Source organism: Notechis scutatus, chromosome 1 (assembly GCF_049901735.1).
Source record: "Notechis scutatus isolate UNSWTSFEM ecotype Mainland chromosome 1, rNotScu1.2, whole genome shotgun sequence".
Lineage (NCBI taxonomy): Eukaryota > Metazoa > Chordata > Lepidosauria > Squamata > Elapidae > Notechis > Notechis scutatus.
The window spans coordinates 63,583,709-63,609,492 of NC_142009.1; the positions used below are offsets into that span (position 1 = coordinate 63,583,709).

Genomic DNA, 25,784 nt, shown 5'->3' on the forward strand with positions numbered 1-25,784 from the left:
CAGATAATAATTCCATTACTCACCATGACCTGGCTGGCAATATCCCGGATATCCATGTCTGGGCTTGACTCAAATTCATTCTGTTTTCTTTCTCCATAAAGATGTCTCAACTGTAACAGACAGGATAGACTTTAAACCCAGAGAGACAGCTAGCAATCTAATCTTTTTTGGGGGTATCCACTTCTCAAAAATAAATCAGAATATTTATTAATGTTACTTAATAAAAACCAAGAACCTTTTTTTAAAAATAAATAAATAAATTTTTAAAGTTTGAATTTTTATGTTCCAAGCCAAGATTTCTGAGCTTCAGGACGACTTTTAAATCTAACTGGGTGAATAACTTCAATTATAAATCTTCATATTGTAAAGTTAGAAATTGTGCAGCAGCTTCACCCAACCTTGTTAGAAGCTGAAATGCAGGACATCTGTTAAGGAACACAAAATGACAGCATCAAGCCATTCCTTATTACCCTACCCTTTATAAAGTAAGATAGTATAGCTAGAACTGCATGCCATGAAATATTGCAGGGAAGGGAGCAGTATTCCTTCTTGGCTACAGGGTTGATTATCCAATCTTGCCACACAATCAGCTTGCTGGATATAGCATAACTGAAGTCTGGATTAAACTGCACATAATTGAAGGCTTGGGTAAAAGTGATGCATCCTGCTGAACCAAATATATGCTTCTAGGTAATTCAATGACCCAGATCTATTTTTATGGTGCAGTTGCCTAGAATGTAATCTCATCCCTTAGTACCTTTGCATGGATGACTGAAAGGAGCACATCTGCTTGCTGGAGGAAAGAAGCTGCTTCTAGTGCCTGCTGCAGGGTTTCATGATGTTCCTTTAATGTCCTCTGAAGCTGAAGCCACCTGAAAGGATGGAAGGAGGACAGGTACACAGTTTAGCCCTGTCTCCTTCTTGAATAAGCTGCCTTGATTGTTGTATTTTAACAGAAAGATATCAAGCATGGAAACTTAAGAGAAATGTGATTAGATGACACTCTAATATTAGCTTGTCTTAATTAGCTTGTCCTAATATCGTCTCTGCACCAGTACATTCTGCTGCTGCCTGGGCTTACATTTTATTCAGGTACTTGCGTCGTGCCATGATACTTCTGCTTTCACTCTTCCCTTGTTTCTCAAGCTTCTGAGCCAGGCTGTTCAATTCCTCATGCACTGCTTGGAACTGCAGCTCCTCCTAAGTTGAGTGTAGGGGAAAAGCAGAAGAGAGGAGACAATAAAGTAACGCAAACTTGGTTTTCATTAAAATATCTCTCTCTTTGCCCCATTGGAAATTAAGCTGGCAACAAGTACCGTGCAGAGAGTAGCCAGATTATGTGTGCATATTGAGGTGTGCTATTACTATTCACAGTCCGTGGATGGCCGAAGAACCTCCTAGTCCAGCGACAGATAGATATGTGCACAGATCTTCCGGGCCACCCCCTGCTCTTCTAGCAGGAGTTGTGTGTCCAGAAATTTCCCATATTGCATGCCAGTCCTAAATGGGAAGTGATGTTCCATCCAGGACTAAAGGTGGACAATTTCCAGGATCAAGAGCCCAAACACCCGCAGTCACCCATTCTTCCTTTGATGGAGCAGGAGTCTATTTGTCCCCATCTGAATCCCCACAGACTTTAGCAGAAGATATTGGCTACATCACTTGGGCAGCCTGTGGTCAAGCTGTACAACTGGGTATCAATTAGTAACCCTATGTAGATTTTAAGGATAAGAGTTGAAAGTATTGAGTCTTGAGACACCACGTAAGTGAGGAACCTCGTGCTTAAACTCTTCCTCCTGCCAACAGTAACTGGAACCACCCAGAAAGGAGAAAAACCACTAGTTTTCTCTAGCCTCCATAGAATGCCATGATCAACAATACTGAAAACCACTCCAAGGTCAAGGAGAACCAGAGCCGCCACTGCCTGTACTAGAGGTCATCAACAAGTACAAGCAATGTTGCCTTAGTATTATGCCCCTGTCTGAAACGCAACTAAAAAGGTCCAGATAATCCTCCTCTACAGCCTACTGAAGCAACAGTCCAAACAACCTTCCCAACAATTTTTCCTTAAAAAAAAAAAAAAGGAAAATTGGAGACTGGACAAAAATTGTCCACGGCTCTTGGGTCAAGCAGTGATATGCCACCACTTCCTTCAAGGATAGAAGAACCACTCCTTCCCTCATGGAAATTGACATTCCTGCATGGAGTCAACCAAATCACCTCTTAAGCCTTTACAAACCAAGGAAGGCATAAATCTAATAAACTAGTGGCAAAGTTTGCAGTCCAAAGGACTCTCTCCTCTTTCTTGGGAATGTAACTCTTCCCAGCTAACTCTGCAAAACAATGCTTTAGGTCCCTGAAGAGGACTTGCTCAGTCTGAGTCCAACTCTAAGGAGATCTGCAGAACTCTTCTAAGACAGAATCTGTTTTGCAAATGCATCAGATACAGAAAGTAAAACCAAAGTAGAAACACCCTTCACAACACAAATTCCCATAAGGAATGTCAGGAAGATTACCTGCTTTAAGTCAAGGATCTGCCGGGTAATTTGTACCTTATCTGCCTTCTCTTGTAGTAAAATAGCTAGCAAAGGCTTCTCTTCCTAGAGAGGTAAAGACGATTAAAATATGTGAGATCCTGGAAAACACAGTGACCATAATATTTACAGGAAATTTTAAAAGATGGAAATATTTCTTCCAAATGCACACAGGAATTGTGTTTGTAAATATGCATAACAGAGAAACTTGAATATTAAGATCTGTGTAAATTGTGCAAAATTAAATAAGGTTGCTAATATTTATGATGGGGTAGGATTTTCATTCTTTTCAAGTTTAGGAAAGAAACTCTAGAAATTTTTAAATTTATGTCAGTAAATGGAATATAAGTGAAGGACAGAAGTTATGGATACTAAAATTAAAATGTCTAATAGAATTCAAAGCAAAAAAAAATCTCTTTGAAGACTGAAAGGCACTCAAGATAAACTTTGACCATCATAAGGTTCTTCTAGCTTTCTCTCTGTTTTGAGCTTTCAAGAGAAATGGCCAAAACTTTTCCTTTATATAAAACCTTAAAAACATTTTAATTAAAGGTAACAGTTAAAAAAAATGAAGTTTGGATTTACTACTGGAACTGAAATCCACCACATCTGAGTAACACTAGCTTGAGGAAGAAAATTAAAAAAGGGGAGGGGGAAAAGAAATATTTTTTTCTATCCCAAATTAGATTATTGAGGAAAATTTATCCACTTAAAAGTCTCTTAAATATTTGAACTAATGAACTCATAGACCAAAAGTGAATAGCCCTCAGCTCTCTATCTGCAATTTCTGGAGATGCCTCCCAGAGCAAACAGGAGTAAAATTTTGGGAGTCTTTTTTCTTAGCTAGGGTTTCTCCTCCTCAAAAGACTATGTTTTGCCATTTTAGAGGATCTTAAAGGGCAAAATGGATATTTAGACCTTTGCAAGGCTTGAGCAGCTACTTCAATCCTAATGACCCACAAAATAAAATTTAAAAAGAAGTTTTCAGTGCTGCCCATTCCAGAGAGATTACCACTGGTCACATCCAAGGAGGTTCTTACTCAAAAAGGTTGCCCACTTCCATCACGGAGAATGGTGATGCAGAAAAAAAAAATAAGTCATACTTCCACCACCAGAACAAAATTCGCATCTCTGAAAAGAAAATGTATCTGGGACTCATTTTTGGCCTTGTTCCTATGTATCCCAAGTAATTACCTTCTGCCTGATCCAGGTTTCTAGTTGTTCAGCTTTCTGGTTGAACTCTTGTAAGCTCTTGAACCCAATTACTGTTTTAGTCTGATTTGTTGCCATGTGCTTTAGCAATTGCCATTGTTCTTGCAGTGTCTGAAGTCGTCTCTCTATCTCTGTGCTGGATTTTGGCTGGATCATCAGCTGCTCACCCATCTGCAGGAAAGATGGGAAAAATATACTAACAAAGTTGAAAGTACAACCGTATTGTCTTGCAAATGCATTTACCCAATGAAAAAAAGTACAGAAAAGGAAGTTAGCAATCAAAAAATAATATTTCCACAGCATATTCTATTTTACCCAATTTGTCCTTTTTAAAAAAAAGTTTGACAATGAAGCCCTCTGAGAAATCAACTAGCAAGATTGCAAGGTTGCCTTCAAATGTCAGTTATGAAAGTATGTTAATAGAATGTAGCAGGTGAGGAACTTTTCATAAATTGAGGACCAAAATCTACTAATTTGGGGACAATGGGAAAGTATTACAAAAAAGATTGTGTGTACACTGTCTCTTAACCTAAAAGATTAGTCTACTGTGGATACTAAGACTCAGTTGAATCCTATAACTGTTGAACCAATCAGATGAGAATTGAATAGTACTGTATATAAAAAAGTGGCAACTGAGGAAACTCTCTATTACGTGCAAAGAAACTTCCAGTTCCTGGAATATTAAGGTGGCATGCATAGGAAGGAATTCATTAGGAAGGGAGTTTGGTTTGTGGACAGCCAAGAACCTATATGACAAACTTGGCCTTGTCCCTGAGAAAATGGCACAAAAAATGTTCTGATAAAGTAGTTGTGAGAAAGAGAACTGAAGTCTGTTTGTTTTCTTGTCTGGAAGAAAATCTGCTTTCATAGAAACTTTTGTAAATTTCATCGTCATCTGGTTTTAAATTAACTGTGGAATAGGTAAGAAGGAAACTATTAAGCATTAAAAACCTCACGTTGAGCTTGACTTGGTGATTTCATGGACATATCCATGTTGTTTTCTTGGCAACAATACTGTAGCAGTTTGCTGTTGCTTTCTTCCGGGACTTTATTCTTTACTTAGCTGGGAGGTATTTGGTGGAAAATTCCACAGAGGGAGAAAAAGTTGGCCTTTAAGCAGGGACTGGCACATTTCCAACAGCCCACTATCTCACGAACATCTGCTTCTCTTGTAACAAAATGTGATAGTTTTATTTTTGAATGCAATTATGCAATATTTATTTTTATGTCTATTAACATGCTACACCGAAGTAAAAGAATACACACTTTGTTCCTTTTCCAGAAAAACATGAAAAAGATTGCTTAATTTTTTAAATTATTATTTCCTCCCCTTTCTGGATCTTGTAGATAGGAGGTGGTTTAAGCCATTCTGAGCTACTGAAGAATTGGATGCAGGTGTCTTTTTTCATGCAGATGTAAAGTAAGAGGAAGCAGCCCACAGACCACATTTTACCTGGTTCAGTTTGATGATGGTGTTCTCAAAATCCTTCATCTCTCTCTGTAATATTTGAGCTATCCGTTCCCATTCCTGAAATCTGCAACCATCCTTCAGATCAAGAAGTTTTCCTCGCATCCATTTTTCAGCCTGAAAGGGACATAAAATAAGCAGATGTAAAAAATATAGATGGTTTGCTATACTTTGCTATACATCCTTCAGGAAGTTCAAAAGTCAGCTCCTGTGTGGGAGAAGAGAAAGGATATAGGGCACTATGACTATGTCTTCTAGTATAGCAGTAAAAAAATTCAAACAAGATTATATACCCATGGTATTTATTTCAGTAGATGTTACAGAACTATAATGCTGTAGTGAGGCTTCCAGCAAAACTTAAATGAAGCGGCCCACACTGTTTTGTGCAGGCCTAGGTGTGCATATGTGTCATCTCTCCTGCAGGAATTGCATTGGTTGCTGGTTTGCTTCTGTGTCCTATCCATGGTGCTGGTTGTCACTTTTAAAGACCTACATGGATTGGGACCAAGTTATTTAAAGGACCATCTTCTCCTGGTTACATAGCAGGGAAGCAAGAAATGCTGTGGGTCCCCTCTCCTAAGGAGGAACATCTAGTAGGACCAAGAAGAAGGGTCTTCTCTGTGGTGGCTCCCTCCCTGTGGAGCATCATCCCCACAGAAATAAGATTCCCCACCCCCGATCCTCTTTGGAAGGCCCTGAAGACCTGGTTTTGCCAATGGGCCTGGGGAACCCAGAGTGGGATGGCGCCCATCAAGTGGCTTATTTGATTAGCTGTTGTCTACCAGGAGGGTGAGAGATTATTGCTTTTTATTATTTTATATTAGGTTTTTGTCTTTGTAAGCCACCTAGAGTCACTGATAATGAGTTAGGCAGCAATATACATTTTCTTAAATAAATAAAACTTTCTAAGACAATGTAAACAACTATAACTAGACTGCAGAAAACCAAAAATTTACAGAGGCATAGCAATGTGGAGACATGTGGACATTAATTCCCAGAATTCCTCAACCAGCATGGGAATAAAACGTGTCTTAAAGTTGCTGAGGTTAAGAAACACTGGATTAGAGGATGAGGCTTAAGAGAGACTTATGTTGGCCACGCATGCAGGTAATCTGAGTAATGCCTTTTGGTACTAAAAGTCCCTTAGAAAAGCAATATTGTTCCATAGTAGAAGAGCCACAGTATAAATCCTATCAACTCTAATTAAATATCTGATTGCAAGCACTAGAAAAAAATGCTGCCTGATCCCAGAAAGCTGCTGCCAGAATACAGATTAGCTGGATGATTACACAATCTAACTTGGAGGAAGATAATTTCCTATTTACAACACATGTATCTTCTTTCCTCCGGAGTGGCTATAGGTTTGGGGAGCACAACTGACTTGGTTCATATATGTAGGTGTAATGAAGGTTGCTTAAGTTTTGCACAATGTATGAACCCATTCATTGTGAATTATTCAACAGACAGCTCATGGTTTAGATGAAATGAATAAGCTGTAGGAGAAGAGCAGGCTGAGCTGCAAGGTGGAGTTAAACATGTCATCAGTTTGGAATCACTGCGTTGCCACAACAGACCCAAATCCAGCCTCCAGTGAATTCCACTGACCCTTATCTAGCCAGTTTAGCTTTGACCATTAGTTGATTAGATTCTTGTGTATAGGTAGCAATAATAAACTCCCCCGTGCTTTGAATTCAATGAATGGTTATTCCTGGTTATTTACACCTGACATTAGCCCAATTACTGTTGCTATGTGAAACCCAGTCATTCCATCTTTCTACACACAGACCTGCCCTAAAAGTTGAGTAATGCATTTAGATGCTTCAAGTAATAAAATATTCACTATTCCAGCAGCTTTTCATCTTCACTAAGGACTGCTAAATCTATCAGCGTTCAGTTATTAAACTCATAGCTATATGACTCACTTTGATATCTACACAACATCCACATTCTTGCTTTGTGCTTCTTAAACCAAGAAATATTGGGATTAGAAAGGAGGCAGTCAAGGAAATTGCACAATCTGAGCTTCTGTCTTGGACTGCCTACATCCAAGAACCAGGCAAGCATTAGCAGCTTCTCAGAACAGGTGGGACACCATTAGATCATTTGTGTTTGTGTCATCCGACTCTTTCTAAACTGTCAGCAGAAAGTAATTGAGCAATTTATTTCATGGCCAGTGTGAAGTGACAGTTAAATGATGACAGTAAACCAGGGTCTTTCCTTACTGGAGTCCATATTCAAGACTTTCAGAACCTTCTAAAAACAATCGTTGACTTCACTGTTTTATTTGAAGGCACATGTTCACAGCCCATTCTGTGTTCGCAGACTTACACCAACACATTTAACCACCCTTCCTGCACAAAAGTGAGACGTCTATGTCATGCCCTTTCCTTCAAAAAAAAATGGAGGAAAAAAAAAAAGCAACATTTCTGTGGACTGACCTACTGTCCTCTGTCCTTTGCCTTAAAGAGAGACTGCCAAGGATGACCTCATGCCATAGCAACAGCTTCCCTCCCGCTAGCCAAAGAACCTTGCTTCTTTCCATCTGCACGTCCTCTCACTCTAATAAAGGAAAGTCCTTTGGCAGCAAAAGGCTGCGCTCTCTTCCTTTCTACTGCAGCTTCGAAAAGAAGAGCAGAAGACAGCCTTTTATTGTCCTCTCTTTTGGGGTAACAGTCAAGCCAATTTCTTCCTTTGCAAATTTTCTTTCTTTACCTGCACCATGTCACAGTTGAACTGGGCTAGGAGAAGGCTCCACTTGGATAGGTCTGCCACTCCTGGGCTGCTGCTTTCTATGCAGGGCTTCAGCACCACTGCTTTGCCTGGTTTGGTATTTTTGGTACTCTCTTTCCAAGGAGGTGCTGCAACAGAGCTTGCAGTCTAGGAAGGAGAGAGAGAGAGAAAGAGTGAAAAAGTGAGTTTTCTTAGATTTGGCCGGAATCAGATAGAAGAGAAGTAACTATGACTTAGCTGACCTTTGGTTCCAAAACCAACATTGGTTTGGGTATGGAATGGCAATGCTGAGTTTTAATTGCCCCACCCTAAAAATGTGCATTGCTGAAAAGATGCTCAGCTTTGTGTTAAGTCTTCTTTACTACCCACTTGAAAAGTCTTGGAGTTTATTCCATTCCTTCGAATGTGCAGCTGATCCAACAACAGTATGGTGTATAAAGGCACATGGCACTGTTTTTTTTACCCAATCTCACCCAAAGGTGCTTTTTTAAAGAGGCAACTGGACTTCCTTCTTTTTTGTTTGAAGACATTTCGCTTCTCATCCAAGAAGCTTCTTCAGCTCTGACTAGATGGTAGGGAATGGAAGGATTTATACTCCTTGCAGCCAGCTCATCACTTGCATTCTTTTAGAGAGTTGTTGAGCCACCTGGTAGTTTATGTGTGTCCTCACCTGAATGGTGCAAAGGGGTGTGGAGCTTTCTTGGAACTGCTGAAAGGATTGTGTTGTCGACTGGAGATAAATGTGTCATATGCTTCCCCTTGCCTTTTAAAAGGCAAAGACTACTCTTTTGAAGGCAGCATTTTGGACAAGAGAGGACCGCTGGTTTGAAAGAAGGGTCAAACAGGTCATCTATGTCAAAATTAAACAGCCCTCTCTCAATAGAAGGGGAAGGATACAATATCATCTATCTCCATTCTACAGTGCAGACCTTTCAGCAGTTCCAAGAAAGCTCCACATCCATTTGCACTATTCAGGTCATCCTGAGGAACACAGATAAATCTCCAAGTGGCCTCAATGACTTTCTAAAAGAATGCAAATGACCAGCTGTCTGCAAGGAATATAAATCCTTCCATCCTCTACCATCCAGTCAGAGCTAAAGAAGCTTCTTGGATGAAAAGTGAAACATCTTCAAAGAAAAACAAGAAAGTCCAGTTGCCTCTTGAAAAAGAACCTTTGAGACAACCATAAGCTGGATGACTGAGAATCTCCATAGACATTTACCAAATCCCTCCAAAACAGTTCAAAGATTTGCCAAACATCTTCACTCCTGCTGACTTAAGTACACTGAGAAGATGCTGAGAAGACAATGAGCCAATCAGTGCTTCCTCCAACTAACCAGCAGAAGACTAAAAAACCCCAAATCTCAAAGTCGTTCAAAAAGATGCCCATTTAAGATACTGCCTGCTCATGAACAACTACAACAACATCTCATTTCCACCCCAATAATTAAATTGGTTGTTCTCCCTGCCACCCTAGGTCTTTACTATATATCCATACTTTTCCTTACTTGTAAATATGTAAGCATTTGTAACAAAGTGAAGCAACCATTCCTCTTAGAAGAAAAACCTCTCGATTGCTGCAAAGGTAGCATATCTAGTCATAACCAGGGATGGACTACTACCAGTTCACACCAGTTCGAGAGAACTGGTTGTTAATTTTATGGCCGGTTTGGCAAACCGGCAAATCCCACCTCTGCCTGGCCCCATCCACCCCGCCCCTCTTCGGAGTCCCCACGTGGCCTGTTTTGGATCGCAGGTAAGTGCAGGGCCCATGAAGAGGCTTGGGGATGGCAAAAAAACAGACCTCCTGGAAGTTCTGCAAGGCCAGAAACGGGGCCATTTCTGGCTTCCAGAAAACCCCTGGAGCCCAGGAACACCATTTTTGCCCTCCTTGAGGCTCGAAGAAAGCCTCCGCAGCCCAGGGAGGGCAAAAAACAGGCTTCCTGGAAGTTCCAGAAAGCTGGAAATGGGCCCATTTCCGGCCTCCAGAGAGCCTCCAGAGCCCCAGGGTGGTGCAGAAGGCTGACTAGGCCACACACCTTGGCCAGGCCCACCCGGCAACTGGGCAGAGAACCGGTTGTTAAACTATTTGAAGCCCACTCCTGGTCATAACATGTGCAACTTTTCCTAATGTCTCCTATTGCAGTTGTTAGAGGCAAGAATAGCCTGCAAATTTTCTAGAGAAAATTCTTAATTTTTAGGAAATTTGAACAAGAACTCCTTGTAAGCGGACTTTTCCTCTGCCTTGGGAGTAACAAAAATCTCATTTCCCCATTCCACATAAAAGGGAGAGAGAGAAAAAAAAGTTTTTTAAAAAGTTGGGCATTTTCCAAGTGCCTGGTCCACTAGAAAGGGAAAGGGAAATTGTTAAAATCTTGACATTTCAGAATGGAATCAAGGAAATATTCCCTTTAAAAGACCTCGGTGGTGGCTGAGGCTCAGAAAACAAGGGTTTTGCTCCAGGGAGGAAATGGAATACCCATAAATTCTGTGGAATGTCATTATTTAGGAAAAAAGCAAGCTTTTATGTGGTTTGGGTTATTTTAGGGCTAAAAAGAAATAAGTCAGGTAAGCTGCCAATTTAGCCAAAGAGTAGGATTATAAAGGCCTGTGGCTGCTTTTGAACTAGGACAGAATCTTTGTATGAATGTATCCGAAATACAGGTAATGCGCGACTTATAACAGTTCATTTAGTGGCCCTTCAAGTTTACAATGACACTGAAAAAAAATGACAATTTTTCATACTTACGACCATTGCAGGATCTCCTTGATCAAAATTCAGATGCTTGACAACTGACTCGTATTTATGACGGTTGCAATGTCCCAGGATCATGTAAGCCACTTTTGCAGCCTTCAAACAATCTAAGTCAATGGGGAAGCCAGATTCGTGTAACCACCTTGTTACTAACTTCACAACTGCAGTGACTCTCTTAACAAGTGTGGCAAGAAAGGTCATAAAATGGGACAAAACTCACTTATCCAATGTCTCATTTAGCAACAGAAATTCTGGGATCAATTATGATCATTAAGTCAAGGACTACCTATACGCTTCATTCCCATCCTTTTTGTATGAGGCAGCCATTAGATCAGGGGTGTCAAACTCGCAACATGTTGTCATCACGTGACTTATCACAACTGGCCCCCCCTTCGCTAAACTGGGGGTGGGCATGGTCAGTGCATGATGCATTTGGCCTGCGGGCCATGAGTTTGACAACCCTGCATTAGATAATAGGAAAGACACATGCAAAACCAACTCTTGGCTCTCTTCTAGATTCTAGTGCTAATCTGAATTTTTGTAGCTCAAATCAGGTAATCCCAGTTTTAGGCTTTATATGGTAATATTACCGTACTTACAGATGCTAATGATGACTGATATTACAGCTATGCTGCTTCATCCTCATGCTTATGTCGCTTGAAATGACAATATAATCGTTCTGATCATTAAACTACAATTGCTCAGCAGTTAATGTATCTTTATTGATGCACACTACATTATAAAGTAGGGGCTGACAAATTTAAGGTTTGATGATTTATTATATTTTTATAAAGTGTTTATAAAATATGTCCATTTTGCACCTGAAATTGTGTGTGTGTGTGTGCATGTGTTTGCATCAGCAAAAGAATTAACTGAATTCTGAAACTAGAAACATAACCAGGGTTAAAAAAATATTGGCAATAGCCTTAGGTGGAAACCTGAGGAGAATTTAGCATACTGTTCACTCTGTACATGTTTTGTTATTAAATGTAGGCTTCCCCCATCTCATCTGTACTCATAGCTGAAAAATACCTTAACACTATTGCAGGTAGTCCTTGACTTATGACTACCATTGAGTCCAAAATTTCTGTCGTTAAGCAAGACATTTGTTAAGTGAATTCTGCCCCAGTTTATGACCTTTCTTGCCACAGTTGTTAAGTGAATCATTTATCAGCTGATAAATTAGTGACATGGTTGTTAAGGGAATCTGGCTTCCCCATTGACTTTGCTTATCAGAAGATTGCTTATCACCTTTTGTAAAACATGATTCCAGGATATAGCAGCGGTCTTAAAGTTGAACCAGTTGCCAAGCATCTGAATTTTGATCACGTGACCATGGGGATGCTGGAAAGGTTGTAACTGTGAAAATGGTCATAAGTCACTTTTTTCACTGCCATTGAATGATCACTGTCGCGTAGAACGATCATTGTCGCGTAGAAAGTTAGCACCCACCCGTCTCCTAGAAGAATGAAATATTTTGAAAAATATTAAAAAGGCAGAATATTATATTTCCCTGGATGAGAAATGGAGAAACATGCTCTTGGAAAGCAGCCCCTACCTTTCTTAATACCATTAGCAGATGTCAGCACTTAAGAGATAAAGAGATAGCTAGCTCTATTCATAAGCAAACATTCTCTGCAGCAAGATCTGAACAAAGGTAGGATTAGCACTCAGCTATAATAGGAATTGCCCAATGCCCCTTCACTGCATCAGCAGTTCAAACTTTAACCAAACCTGGGAGCTCAGACAGCCTACAGAGCCAGCTATGACCCCTACAACAATCAATAGAATACATATTCTTGCACAGGAACAGGAAGTTCAAGTGCAAAGCACAGGAGAAGGTATAAAAGCCACCCACTCTCAACTCCATGTGGTCAGCTGCACCAGGACCGCATACTTGGTGGTTCTGTTCATCATTAAACCAATCTTTCCAAACAGCGTCCATGTTTCCAGTGTCTTTCTCCTGGCTTAGAAGTGAACCAGATGGATATTTCTTCCAACAGTTGTAAGTCAAGGACTACCTTTATTTAGTTTAGGCAATTATATTTTCAACACAAACATTTTAAGCTGTCCTTGCCTTCCTGAAAGCTGGCTTGGTTATTAATTTGCTTGATATCCTGCTTCTCAGCAAATTTCTGTTCCGCTGTAGTATTTGTCCTTTACATAATGGCATAAGAATGCAGTCCATAGAAGCTCCCTGACCAATTTTCAGCTCACTGCAGCCTGCATCAGAGTGCCCATTGAATTACTCCGGTTCATTGAAAGCCATCAGAGTGTTTGCATTTCCACTGAATTCAAGAATCTGGTTTATAAGGAAAGGACTGTCCATTTGGCTCAGCATTTGCCATCGTGACTGAGGTCACAACTGCAGGAACACTTTTCTAAAAGCCATTCCGAAGACTGCAAACGATGAGGTTGTTACATAGGCAACATTTCCCAAAATTGTTATGTTTAACTTTTATGTTCAAGGTCTTCTAATTCTACTAACCCTGCTCTAGCTTGGTTTCCCTCAGGCTCCAAGAGAAACTAAAGCAATTTCTCCTGAACTTCTAAAACAAAGCATGACTTCATGCCTGCCTGCTTTACAAATGAGCTTTAGACTCGGCTCCTGAAAGGCTGATTAAAGACACTTATTTTAAGCAACTCATCGAATGGGAGCCCTGAATAGCTTCCAAGCTTTGTTCTTGAGCTCCGCAATGACACAATGTTTTGTCCCTGCTCCAAGACAGCTAGGGGACTGGCAGCTATAAAAGTGACCTCTATCCAAACTCAGCCAAAACTCCAGCAACAAAATACTAGGGAAGGCTAACATTGCAAATGCTATACCTCAAGTCCCACTGGGGGTGGGGTGTGTGTACAGAGATCAACAGGACTTAAAGGATCAAACACATAACAAGAGGCTTAAAACCACCTTTGTAAAATAAGACATAAAAGGATCCCCAACTATAGCACAGGAAATAGAAGTCAGTGATGGTGAGAAAGCAGTTGTGATACCTGTGGAAGAGGGTAGGCAGCTCAGGGCCCTTTCAATCCTTTAGGTTGTTTTTTTTAAAAAAATCCCAGACTCCCTTAAAAGCATGAGTACTGACAGCAAATTGTAGGAACTTTCTCGAAAACATTTGTAGAGCAGCAAATGACACATAAAATAACTGAGGAATAGGATACATCTGAGTATATACGGTATCTCCTCTATAGAGAAAATGCGATCCTGTGGCTACAGCTATACCGCAAAAGACAATAATTTTATGTTGCACAATGCAATGTTTAGTTTAACTCTCCCAAGAATATATGAATTGTTCAGTCCTTTCAATCATATAAATCTGAGTTTAAGGCCAAGCAAGAGAATTCTCATTCCTTTCATAAAGATTTAATAATGCCTAACACCATGAGGCTCATTATAATACAGAGATGTTTTGAATCAGAATAGGAGAAAATGAACAAAGCTAATTCCCAGTGAATAGCAAGCTGCACTGGGTGGTAAGACAGGCTAATTTTATGCAGTGGCTTAGACAATCTGGATGCACATTGCAAAAGGCCACCATTAAAGAAATGCTATTGGCGTCAGAGTCCATTATAACCTTTCCATGATTGAATATTCCTACCATTGGGCAGGACTTAGTGTGATAACAAGAAGTTGTGCTCTCACATAGTATATTAAGATGTGTTGAATAATGGTCTCCATCAAAACAAGCGTTAATATTAGTCATCTTCTTTGAAATACTCTCCCTAAAAGGCCCCAACTATCCTGCTTCATATTCACACCACATAAACATGTGTTTATTTTTTTTTCCTGGACTTTACATTTTCTGTGATGTTGCTGCTGTGACATCATTTTAAACAGGGTATGTTTTTAGGGTTAGGGTTTTAATAGACCCCTGTTTTATGGATTTGGAGTTATTTTTAATTGTATGTATTATGATTTTATATTTTAGCATGCTTCTATATGCATCTTGCCCTGTGGACCATCGCTACCATGTAACTAATAATTGTGGAAATTAATAGAATAAAACTTGCTGGACTATGACTGTCGTTCTTCCCAGTCAGCATGACATTTGACCCTACTGGCTGAAATCATGAGAGAAGCAATCAAACACATCTGAAGGGCAACAAGTCACAGAAAGCCAGTCCAAACTATCATTCCCCATGCCGTGCGTCCTGTTTCAATTTTCCACTGAGATAAGCTTATGGATTTGCTCAGTAACCTAATGCATTTCCTCCCATGAAATTTTCCCCAGAAATGAGTTTCTGTCTGGCAGGAAAGGAGGAGGGAGGTTGAACATGAACAAGAAGGCCACTCTAATGCAGGAACACAAAAAAGGGACTGTCGTGGCTGTAGCCTTTGAAACAGTGGAGGGTCAGCAGGCGGGAACTGTGTCCCGACATCTTCCATCAGCTTATGCCAGGGGTCCCGAAACTTGGCAACTTTATGACTTATGGACTTGAAGTCTACAAGTTGCCAAGTTTGGAGACCTCTGGCTTATGCTTTCAGACTCAGTTGTTTGTCATATCCTCTTGAAATCAACAATCTGCAATACTGATAAGACGATAACACCCTGCTCATTTATGCTGGCTGCAGACACTTTGACATCATGTGTGGTTTTGCAACAGGTCTTCTAGATTGTATCATTATATACACCTGCTCACAAATGAGATGGGATGATGCTGTTTTCAGATGTCAGAAAGGCAGTTGGTGAACTAGTTTTGGAAATGGGTGATCCAACCATTTCTACAGCTTGATACATACTGTTTATCAACCGAGCAGTTTTTAAGAAGTCTTTTATAAGACACCACAATGCTACTTAGTTTAATACTAAGTTATGGAGTATGAGGAGGCACAGTTTTTTTTAAAAAAAAGGGAGGGGAAGGAGCAGTCAAAAACTACAGGGTTGGATGCAAAGTAATTATTGAAGTTTAACAGAATGGAGACTTTTTAGGTGGATGAGATAGACAGCTTGGTGCATTAAGCTGAAAGGAGGTTTATATATCATTATAAAGAACCCCCCCTCAAAAAACTGGTTGGAAAATGTCTCTTTATTACTGGGCTATCACAATCAGAGTTTCAGTTCCATACAGTTTGATACAAGCTGTTTATCAAGCAAGCAGTTTTTAAAAAGTCTTTTATAAAACACCACAATGCTACTTAATTTAATACTAAGTTATGAAGTTTGAGGAGGCACAATTTTTTTAAAAAGCAGTCAAAAATTACAGTGTTTGATGCAAAGTCATTATTGAAGTTTAACAGAATAGAGACTGTTTGGGTGGATAGACAGCTTGGTGCATTAAGCAAAAAGGAGGTTTATATACTATTTTAAAGGGTTTTTTTTCCCCTGCTGAAAAAAACTGGTTGGCAAATGTGCCTTTATTACTTGGCTATCACAATCAGAGGTTCAGTTCCACATTTCCTAAAAGCTGTATGAGAAGCATGTGGTACAAGGCATGTGGGTGGTCCATTTCTGTTTTTCAAGATCAATTGTATTTATTTCACCTCTTCATTTGATCAGCATGCATGAGCCTATACCTTCCCGAAAGCCGCTCACAAATTCATGCAAGCATCCAAACAGATACTCTTTTGTTTTGTGGTTGGAAAGTGAAAGGAATGATAGCTTGGTGTTCCAAAAGACGTTTCCCATAGGAGAAGGGTGGGGCAGATACTGAGCTGGCAGAGAAAACTTAAGAAAATGAAAAAAAAAAAAAAGTCTGCTGGAAAAGAGAACTTGTAGAATTGGAAGAACTAATGGCTGGCAACCTGAGGAGGTAGCTTATTGGTTGTTGAGAAGAGGCGATCCAAAGAGGAGAAGGTGCTGTGAGTTCCTTTCTACCCACTGCAGGGGCTGAAGTAATGGAAGATGTGAAGCTATATCGACCAGAGAGAAAGCTTATGCCAGCCTAAAAGGGTATGTTGGCCAGTACATTTAGCTCCTTACTTTTTTTCTAAATAAAAAGTAGGAAGAGTATTTTATAAATAGTGTAGTGTATATGTGTGGGTACACATTTGTTAAACCAATACTGCAGAATGCATACAGCTTATACTTAGGCTGCATATTTAGTGCAGTAAAGGAAATGGTCCGTTTTACAATGCATTTTAAATCTTGAACCATGAGCCAAGCAAAGAATGGAACGTAGTTACCAAGTTGTAAATAACTCTTGCAAAGAAAAGCTCTAAATGCCAAGGTGAATGCTGCTTTCTGTCTTAATGAAAGGAGGGGAAATCATGACTTTTGCACTATGTCAAATCCTGTGAATCCACAACAGTCCCAGAGACAATCAAATTGTTCCACAGAGATTCAATGAGACCCTGTTATTTACCTTCTATTTTCTGTGATTCTCATTTTAGTAACTTAAAGGGGCTTATTTTAAAAAAAAACTGAGAATCTACACCTTGCAAACAACCTGATGCATCATACTGGTAGTATATCCAATTCTAAGCAGCAGTTTTCATGATTATGAACGCTTGTTTTTTCTTTGTTGTGAGAATCTCTAAATCTTGCTTCTTTGCCACTTTTGTACATAACATACTGCACATGGATTCAACTTTTCAAGTACTACCTTCCCACTCAACAACAGAAAAAACAACAGAAAACACACTTTTAGTTAATATTGAACAAACTTCTATTTTAGTTTTAGATAAAAGTAGCTTTGCAGAGCCATAATGATTCTGAAAGAATTTAATAAAGTCGCAGGGGAAGAAGTTGGTCATCCGATTGACTGATGTTGATGCTGCTAAGTTGTCCCCACCTGCAAACCAACACACTATATACAGCCTGTTACTAATAGAAACAGAATGCTGTCAGAGTGTGGATCACTAGGGCAAAATGATTTCTGTTCAGATAAGATGACAGCTGTAACTCCTAACTAAACTAGGTTCAACACCAGTTCGTCAGACTTGAGAAGAACTATCTACCTATGGTGACTCTATCTTTGCTACTGCCTGGGGAAAGCCTTAACATTCAGAAGAATATGGTTATATTGAGAGTTATATACTTCCTGATTTTATTTCTAGGCCAGAATGGGAATCTTGCACTTTCTTCCTTCATCTTTTTCAACACAAAACTTCAGTTATAGGAGAAACAGAGAAGTTCCTCCACATCCCAAATCTTCTGTAGTAGCCTCTTTAGTTATAACTAAAAAGGATATGATAGAATGGTTTAGTTACAGTTTGGGAGGATATGGATATGATTTACAGACTTCTTCAATGGATTGTCATCTTTTCCCTCCATAATGTAAGCACCTTGGGTGGAAAGGCAAGACTTCAATGGATGAAGACACAAAACTGATTTCCACAAAAGGACTAGCAGAACTTACAACAAGATTTTAAATATGAAGATGGTAATTGCATCAAAAGATTTGTGTATTTATTGACTACTATCTTGCAAGAGGTTAGCCATTATAGGAGGTAAAAAGACTTTCTCAGAAGCACTACAAAAAGCATCAGTGGAAAACAAGTCCTCATAAATCAATCGTTGCTTATCCTTCCTTCTGATCCAAAATCCAAAACATTTTGATAACTTATATCAATCAGTTAATGACTTGTATTATAAAAATAACCTGAGGTTGGAGTCTACTAAAATCAAACATAAACTATATACATAAGAAGAGGTGCCTCTTTGGTTATAGATAAATCTCATGCAAGCCAACATCCAAAGATAATGTCAATAAACAAGGATTTGAATATCTAATGGAATTTATAGATGCTGGAAATGTTCACCAAGCTAGGCAATCTCCCGTTCTTCAGGAGAGTAGCAAGGATTAGATTAAGTACCTGCTGCAGGTAAGGTTAGGCTCAAATCGACTTTGATGTTCAAGAATTCAAATCCTTCATGTACAAAGTCCAGTGTTTTCAGAGTCAAGCTCCACTCCTAATCATCCACTGAATTCAACCAAATACAGTAGTATTCTTTAACTCAGCAGGATGTAAAAGAAACCTACCATAAAAGGTGCAACTCTGCTAACTAGAGTATTGTCACCAGCCTGGGGGCTTCTCGCATTCTGTTTTTCTTCCTTGGGTTCCACTTCTTTTCTGAGAAACACCTGTAGGAAAAATTAGCACGGTGAAGATTTATTACGTCCCAATTATGGAAAATCACTGGAGAATAATCAAGTAGCTAAGTTGCTAAGGGAGCAATGGCAAAATGCAAACTTTTCAATGTTACTGTGTTTTATCAAATCCTCATCCTGATTATGCTTTAAGACACAGGTGTCAAACTCAATCGCGTCACGTGACATATTGCGATGTTTTTTGGTCTTTGCGGAGCCGGGGTGAGTGTAGCCTGTGTGTGACACATCCGGCCCGCAGACTGCCAGTTTGACACCCCTGCTTTAAGATGAGCATTGCACCCCAATGATTGTCAGTGAGACATGATTTTTAACAAGGGTTCTACCCATTAACTGTTGCTATATTGCAAGCCCACAGGTGGTCATAAGAAAATGAAATACACATTGTTTACATTTTTCTTTCACTTATTTTCATAAGAAATTATCAGTATTTTTTAAAATTATTGATTTTTTAAAACACACTTTGAACACAGTTCTTCATTTTTACACAAAGACTTAGCATGTGGATATGGAAAAAGAAGAATCAATAAATCGGATACAATAACCAATGGTCAAATGTAGCCAGGACAAATTAAAACACCAGTATCTCAGAACATTTTATTCTTGGCATCATCTATCTTCTGTTTGCAGTGAAGATATAAAAGACCTTCATAATTCTTATATAAACAGAAAATCTATTAAAGTAATGGTGACTTCATGATAGATGAAGTATCACATACTGTTTATCTGTGAGAAAAGAATAAATTGCAATACTTATTCTAAAAGTATGTATTCTACACATTGGAAATTATTGCCTTCCTGTTATTGCTGAATTCCCGTAAGCTCCACTCAGCATATCCAATACTGAAATATCCTGTGTTCATCGACTACTATCTGGAGTAGTTGTGACAAGAATGTGTGTGTGTGTGTGTGTGTGTGTGTGTGTGTGTATGTATGTATGTATATGTATGTATGTATGTACGTATACATACACACACACATACACATATGCCAAACATCTGTGCATATTATATTCAGGAAAGTGGGGAAGTGATAGCAGAGAAATTACAGTGAATGGGACAGACATGTAGATGTCCAAGGATCTCAGACTAGTAGTGGGAGATAAATAGGTTTCTTTGCAATAAAACATAAAATAATGATATTGCAAACTTGCAAGCAACAAATAATAAGATAGTAATTGCATGATTTATAGCAAAGATGGGGAATTTCCATTGTGATAGGATATTTAATGAAAATGAACTCATACATAAGTAGCACATTGATAAAAGTAGAAGATAGAATTAGAGCTATGTATGTATGTTATGTATATAAACCTGATACTTAACAACTTTCCGGTACAACAGCAATTTAATGGAAGTTAGAAATTAGAATAGAACAAAAATGTATACCGTAATTCTTATGCTTAGCAGCTCTGACATCTGAAGTTACAGTTTAATATTCAAATGTTTAGTTATATTATTACTATTTTTTCTGATTATGTAACATTTTAAGGTGTTTTTTTTTAAACTAACTTTTAATATTAGGGTCTATCTATAACTTGGTGAGCTCAGTTTTCAGTATTTCTCTACTGCCATCTAGGGTTCATCCAGATTTTTGCAAACTGCAGTTGGTAGCTCTACCTAAATGAACATTTGCTTTGTTAACAACTTTAGGGTTTTCAACAGTACAAACCTAAGCAAACTTGTGTTGTATTTATGTAGTGTGAAAACTGCTTTGGTAAACTGCTTTGGTCCTTAAATATCTTTCTCCCTATGAAGGTTTGATTAGGTAAAGTGTCTGTGGGCACCTGAAGAGTGGTGGTGCAAGTAACAACATCATGCATCATGAGGCAACTGATGTAAATTGAATAACTGCATTGTTTGCACAATGGCATACTAATGTACATGTTTACGTGACTTTGATATTGTTGCAATTTCTACAGACACTAATGAAATTATCTTGAAAGACTTGGTCCTAAAGTCAGGAGGTTTCCAAGGAACTTCATGAGTTTGGTGCTCAATTTCACTTTACAAAATGGTAGCCAACCTCTCTGATCATTAGAAGCATCAATGGGGGATGTTCTTTACTGTTTCAATATTTCTAGCAGTAACTGTGAGCGGGATCTTGGAGTTTTTGTGGACAACCAGTTAAATATGAGCTAACAGTGTGTGGCAGCATTAACAGAGAGATGCAATCAAGATCAAGCAAGGTACTAATATCACTCTATAAAGCCTTAGTAAGACCACTAAGACCAGTTTTGGTCACCACACTACAAAGAAGACGTTGAGACTCTAGAAAAAGTTCAAAGAAGAGCAACTAAGATGATTAGGGACTGGAGATTAAAACATATGAAGAATGCTTATAGGAACCAGGCATGGTAATCTAGTGAAGAGAAGGACCAGGGGAGACATGATAGCAGTGTTCCAGTATTTAAGAGGCTGCCACAGAGAGGAAGGTGTCAAACTATTTTCCAAGGCACCCGAAGGCTAGACAAGGAATAATGGATGGAAACTGATCAAGGAGAGATTCAACCTAGAAATAAGGAGAAATTTTCTGAGAACAATCAACCAATGGAACAGCTTGCCTTCGGAAGTTGTGGGAACTTCATCAATGGAGGCTTTTAAGAGATTGGACTGCCATTTCTCAGAAATGATGTAGGGTCTCCTGCTTGGACAGGGGGTTGGACTAGATGACCTACAAGGTCCCTTCCAACTCTGTTAATCTGTTAATATCTATTTCTCTGAAAGAGTTTGATGTCGGAGTACGTCTCTCAGAATGATCTCAGAAAATGGAAAACAGAAAACCCTCTCACAAGACCACATAACTCTCTTAAATACATAAATGCTAACTATTCCATCATCTCAAAAATAATTTGGAAGAAATGCCTCAGACTAATTGGAAGCATGAGCACATCTCTCTTCCATGGAAGCCTGAAAAAAAAAGTATGTTGCTATTTCAGGAGTCACGTCAAAGTTACAATGGTTAATTATAGGATTCCTTAGCTGCACTCCCGAGTTTCTTTTTTTCAGAATTGCTCAAGATGTCTGAAAACAACAGCTTGGGTGAGGCCCTCAGCACTTTTCCAAATCACTTCTGAAAGGTGCATCCCTTCCATTTCAAAGTTATTGAAATAAGAATAGTCTACCCTGGGACTGAAGTTCAAGGCATATGCATTAAGAGAAAGCCTAGAATATTGTCTGCAAAAGATACAAAAGATTTAGAATGCTTTAGCATGTAAATGATAGGCAGTTCAGCTACTAGACTAGATGATCCTTTATTTCTATTGTTTACAGGTTGGTTATTATTATTTTTTGCAAACATCTAATAACTATTCATTCTGTAATGTATGGTTTATTAATTCTGTAATGTACAGTAATCAGAAATGTTCCATCAAAGAGGTCAATATATGTCTATTTCCCCCAGCTGGGACCACTTGGCCTCTCCCCGACCAGACTTGGGGGAGATAAGCTCGCAGGTGACATAAGCGCTTTATTTACATGTGAATCCCCCTCCATCCATCATCTACAGGCAAACAAGGCTGTCAGCACAAAGATGATCTCATCCTTCCTGCAGTTCTGCTCCACTTGGATTGCAGAGGTAGGGCTCCCTCCCCCAACATCTGATCCCATCCAACAAGCAGCAGCAGCCGGGAGCACATGTGAAAACAAGAACCGAGTCAGTCTTACTTTAACTTTGGAATGTGGAGACTGCAACCAAGGAATGAACTGGCAAGAAGAATCTTCTCCCGCTGGAGAAGATACAAACAGTATCAAACCAACCATCCCATGGGACGGGAAGCACTCATCTATATCTTAAAAGGCTCAATGCCGGAGAAACACATAAGGGCTTTCAGAATGATTCTTGGCCAAGATTTCAAGGTCAGTTTGGTCAACACTTTCCATGGGGCTGATGAGATAACACAGGTTAGTCATGCCTGCCGAGAAACTGTTTTAAAAATCTTGTCTTCGTTATTAAAACCGAAACAGAATGACACGGCCTCAACTTATCCCATTGGAACATGTTTCATAATTTCACAGAACTGACATCACATGCTATCACATAGCTGGCCTCAATATTATTTTTTTCTCCACGTATACTTACAATTCATTTAGGAAAGTGGCTACAAAACAACTGAAGTATGAAACTAATGTGATCCTAGACATCTTTCTGACAATATGTTTTGCTGAACCTTTTCTGAGATTTCCAAATGTTTCTCTCATTATTCTTTCTCTGAATAAAAATCAACACAATCTTGTAGAATGTAATCTTGTGGAAACATAAAAGGCAACTCTAGCATGGACCTCTGTTTATATTCAAATCCTAGTTCCATTACAATACACGTTATTTTCTAAGTCGTTCCTGGCATTACTTGGCATGATACTTTCTTACAATACATTTCCAGAAATGACATAACCTGGTGTTTTAAAAAATGCTGGAAGATGGAAATTTAAATGCTTACTAATTGTATGAGAAACCTTTCCTAGACTTGTCCCACCATGTCCAGAGGTAATATAGTCTCATTACACCATCCACAGATTATCTCCACAACAAAACAAAACAGATGCAAAAAGAGAATAAGCCAAGAGATAAGAAATAGAATAAATAAATGGAACTAGAAAAAAAAATATGGAACCAGAAATCTCAAGGTCCTACTACTAGTTTTGAGAGGAGTTCTATGGAAAGATAATTAGGTAAAAGTAAGATACCATGTCTAGCTCAGAGTGATGCTTACTATGCAGTTGCTTGCAGATAAATGCTATCAGAGGCAAAGTACTTTAAATAATAGTGACTAAAAATCAGGTAGAATTTAAGCAGCACATGTGTCTCGCCCCTGTAGGAAAAAACATTATTCTTTGTTCATGTTTGATTATATCAGACAGTGGGAAGAAATAAACTTTACCCCCTTGTGATCAAGTTCTCCAGAAAATTGTCTTCCTCAGCAGATACACTGGGGGCATCCTGAATTTCAGATCTCCATCACCCTTAATCCAGCTACGTGGGATTCCTTTTCACACAATGGCTTGCACAAAGATCCTAAAGCCAGGTATAACCTGGCACTGTAGAGAGATTGTGAAGTGCAGAGCGCAGAACATAGCAAAAATAAAGAGAGAAATGAACGGCTTACCTTGAATTGCGCTTTTCCTGCTTTGCAGTTGTTATTGTTGTAATTTTTCTCTGCACTGGTGTGGGAAGGCCCTCTGAATATCCCTTCTTCCCCTAAACCAGCTTTTCCATGCCAGTTGGACAAAGTAATCTTCTTAATGGAACGGGACAGCGAATTGCTATTGATGCAATCATCATTGGTGACCTCTTCTTCAATAGGACTAGCGCTTTTAAATCTTTCTCCAGCAGGCTCCAGAGACGTCTGAGCCAGATACAGGGAAACACACTCATTGAGGTTTTGGTGCAAGTCATGGTTATTCAGAGCATCGAGAGGAATGTCAGTACAGCTGTCTCTTGGAAATTCCAGGGAACACTTGGGTAGAGATAATTTGGTGCTAATCGTGAACGGTTGGACCTTTCTTGCTGTGCTACCGGACATTGTCTCCCTAGCACACGCCTTACAGGGGCCCTAGAAAAATGCTAGGACACAAGTCTTGATAAACTCCCCCTGCTTTTGGTAGGAAAGAAAGGACCTCTTGTAGGAGGGGCATAGAAAAAAAGGCAAAATCAGAAGTGACAAGATTTGCCTTGGCTTCTTCCATCCCATGCCAGAAAACTCAAGCGGTGGAGACTATGCCCCATTGGATCCGATCTGCTCTTCTTTTCCTCAAGCGTCCACCTTTGTGAGCTCTCTCACAAGTGAAGCTTCTTAAATTGTTCCAAGAGGACTTCCAAACCTGCTTTGGTTTTCTAGCAGAAGTTACACAGCTGTCACCCAAGCCAGGTCTCTGGGCAGCGGTAGTTAGTTAGCTCTGTGAGGAAGTCACTCACTCATCGATCAGTTTTGCCGGAAAACAAAGGCGGGGGAGAGAGAGAGAGAGAGAGAGCGCAGAATCGAGGGAGGGAACTTGGTCTTGGCTTACTGAGCAAAGAGGAGAAAAATTATTCAGAGCGCCTGGAAGTTGGGAGGAATGGTTTGGGGGGTGGGGGGGGGGCGGATCTTAAGAAATGAGATCAAAAAATTTAATCTTCCCCTTGAGAGGAGAGCAGTTGGTAAATACTTCTTGAGCTCGCCTTCTCTCTTGGCTGGAAGAGCGCCCTCTTTCCCACGAGAAGCCAAACGTCGCTTCCGATGGGGAAAACGGGGGTGCTTGGAGGATACACGTCTTGCCTCCCTCCGAACCAGGCTCCGCTCCGGGGCTGTGACAGGTGGGGTGCCAGGATTACCACTTCCGAGCCCTGAAAATTTGGGGGAAGGGGGTGCCTCCCGCTCCCTCCCTCCCTCTCTGAATCCGTTTCAGTCGCCGTCCACCTTCTTGCGCAGGTTGAGGAGGCAGAGCAGGCAGGTGAGGATGGCCTCGCGGGACTGCTGAGAAGTCAGGCGGGCCCTCAGGCGCCGGAGCAGCGGCAGGAGACGCTTGCGAGCCAGCAGCAACAGGCGAGTCAGAAGGGTGCGCAGAAGCAGGAGGGCGAGCAGCGGGGCGGGCATGCTGCGCTCAGGGCGCGGGCCTGGGATCTGTGGGTGTGGAGGGAGAGAGGTACAGATAGATGCGCCGAGGTCAGAAAGGAGCGGAGGTAAAAGGGGCGCATCCTGAATCAGCCCAGCATTGCGGGGGGGGGGGGGTGCGGGGGGTGCGGAGGGAGAGGAGGAGCGCTCCCCTCGCTGAAAAGTCCTCCCTTCCCTCCTTGCCCAAGCCTTAACTCTCTCTTCCACTCGCTATATTTAGCCCGGCTCTTCAGACCGGGAGTTCTTTAGCATGAGGTAATGTGGCTTGGACTCAGGGGAGAAGACGGCTTCCAAAAAACCTACAGGCTACTTCCACCATCTCCCGGGAAGATGGGGAACTTGGCTGGTCCGCTCGCTCCGGGACTGCTACCACCTACCGGAGTTCGGAGTTGTTGGAAGAGGAAAAAGAAAACGAAGCACGCAGACGACTCTGGAAGTTTTTAA

At 40.1% G+C, this 25,784-nt stretch overlaps 1 protein-coding gene across 5 annotated transcripts in view; it reads right to left on the reverse strand.

Moving 5' to 3' along the window:
• LOC113420029 (uncharacterized) overlaps positions 1 to 24,784 on the reverse strand; it is a 67,823-nt gene extending 43,039 nt beyond the window's left edge. For 4 of the 5 annotated variants that reach the window (XM_087965863.1, XM_087965862.1, XM_087965860.1 and 1 more), the window contains exons 1-9: positions 23,856 to 24,784; positions 18,626 to 18,727; positions 7,927 to 8,091; positions 5,200 to 5,331; positions 3,729 to 3,917; positions 2,517 to 2,600; positions 1,082 to 1,200; positions 758 to 872; positions 24 to 110 (exon numbers count right to left, since the gene is read on the reverse strand). In XM_087965863.1, coding sequence (XP_087821989.1) covers positions 24 to 110; positions 758 to 872; positions 1,082 to 1,200; positions 2,517 to 2,600; positions 3,729 to 3,917; positions 5,200 to 5,331; positions 7,927 to 8,091; positions 18,626 to 18,727; positions 23,856 to 24,272 — 1,410 coding nt within the window. In that variant the 5' untranslated portion in view covers positions 24,273 to 24,784. The remainder of the gene's footprint in view (positions 1 to 23; positions 111 to 757; positions 873 to 1,081; positions 1,201 to 2,516; positions 2,601 to 3,728; positions 3,918 to 5,199; positions 5,332 to 7,926; positions 8,092 to 18,625; positions 18,728 to 23,855) is intronic. The other variant, XM_087965865.1, reaches the window with a different exon arrangement.
• Positions 24,785 to 25,784: the final 1,000 nt, after the last annotated feature.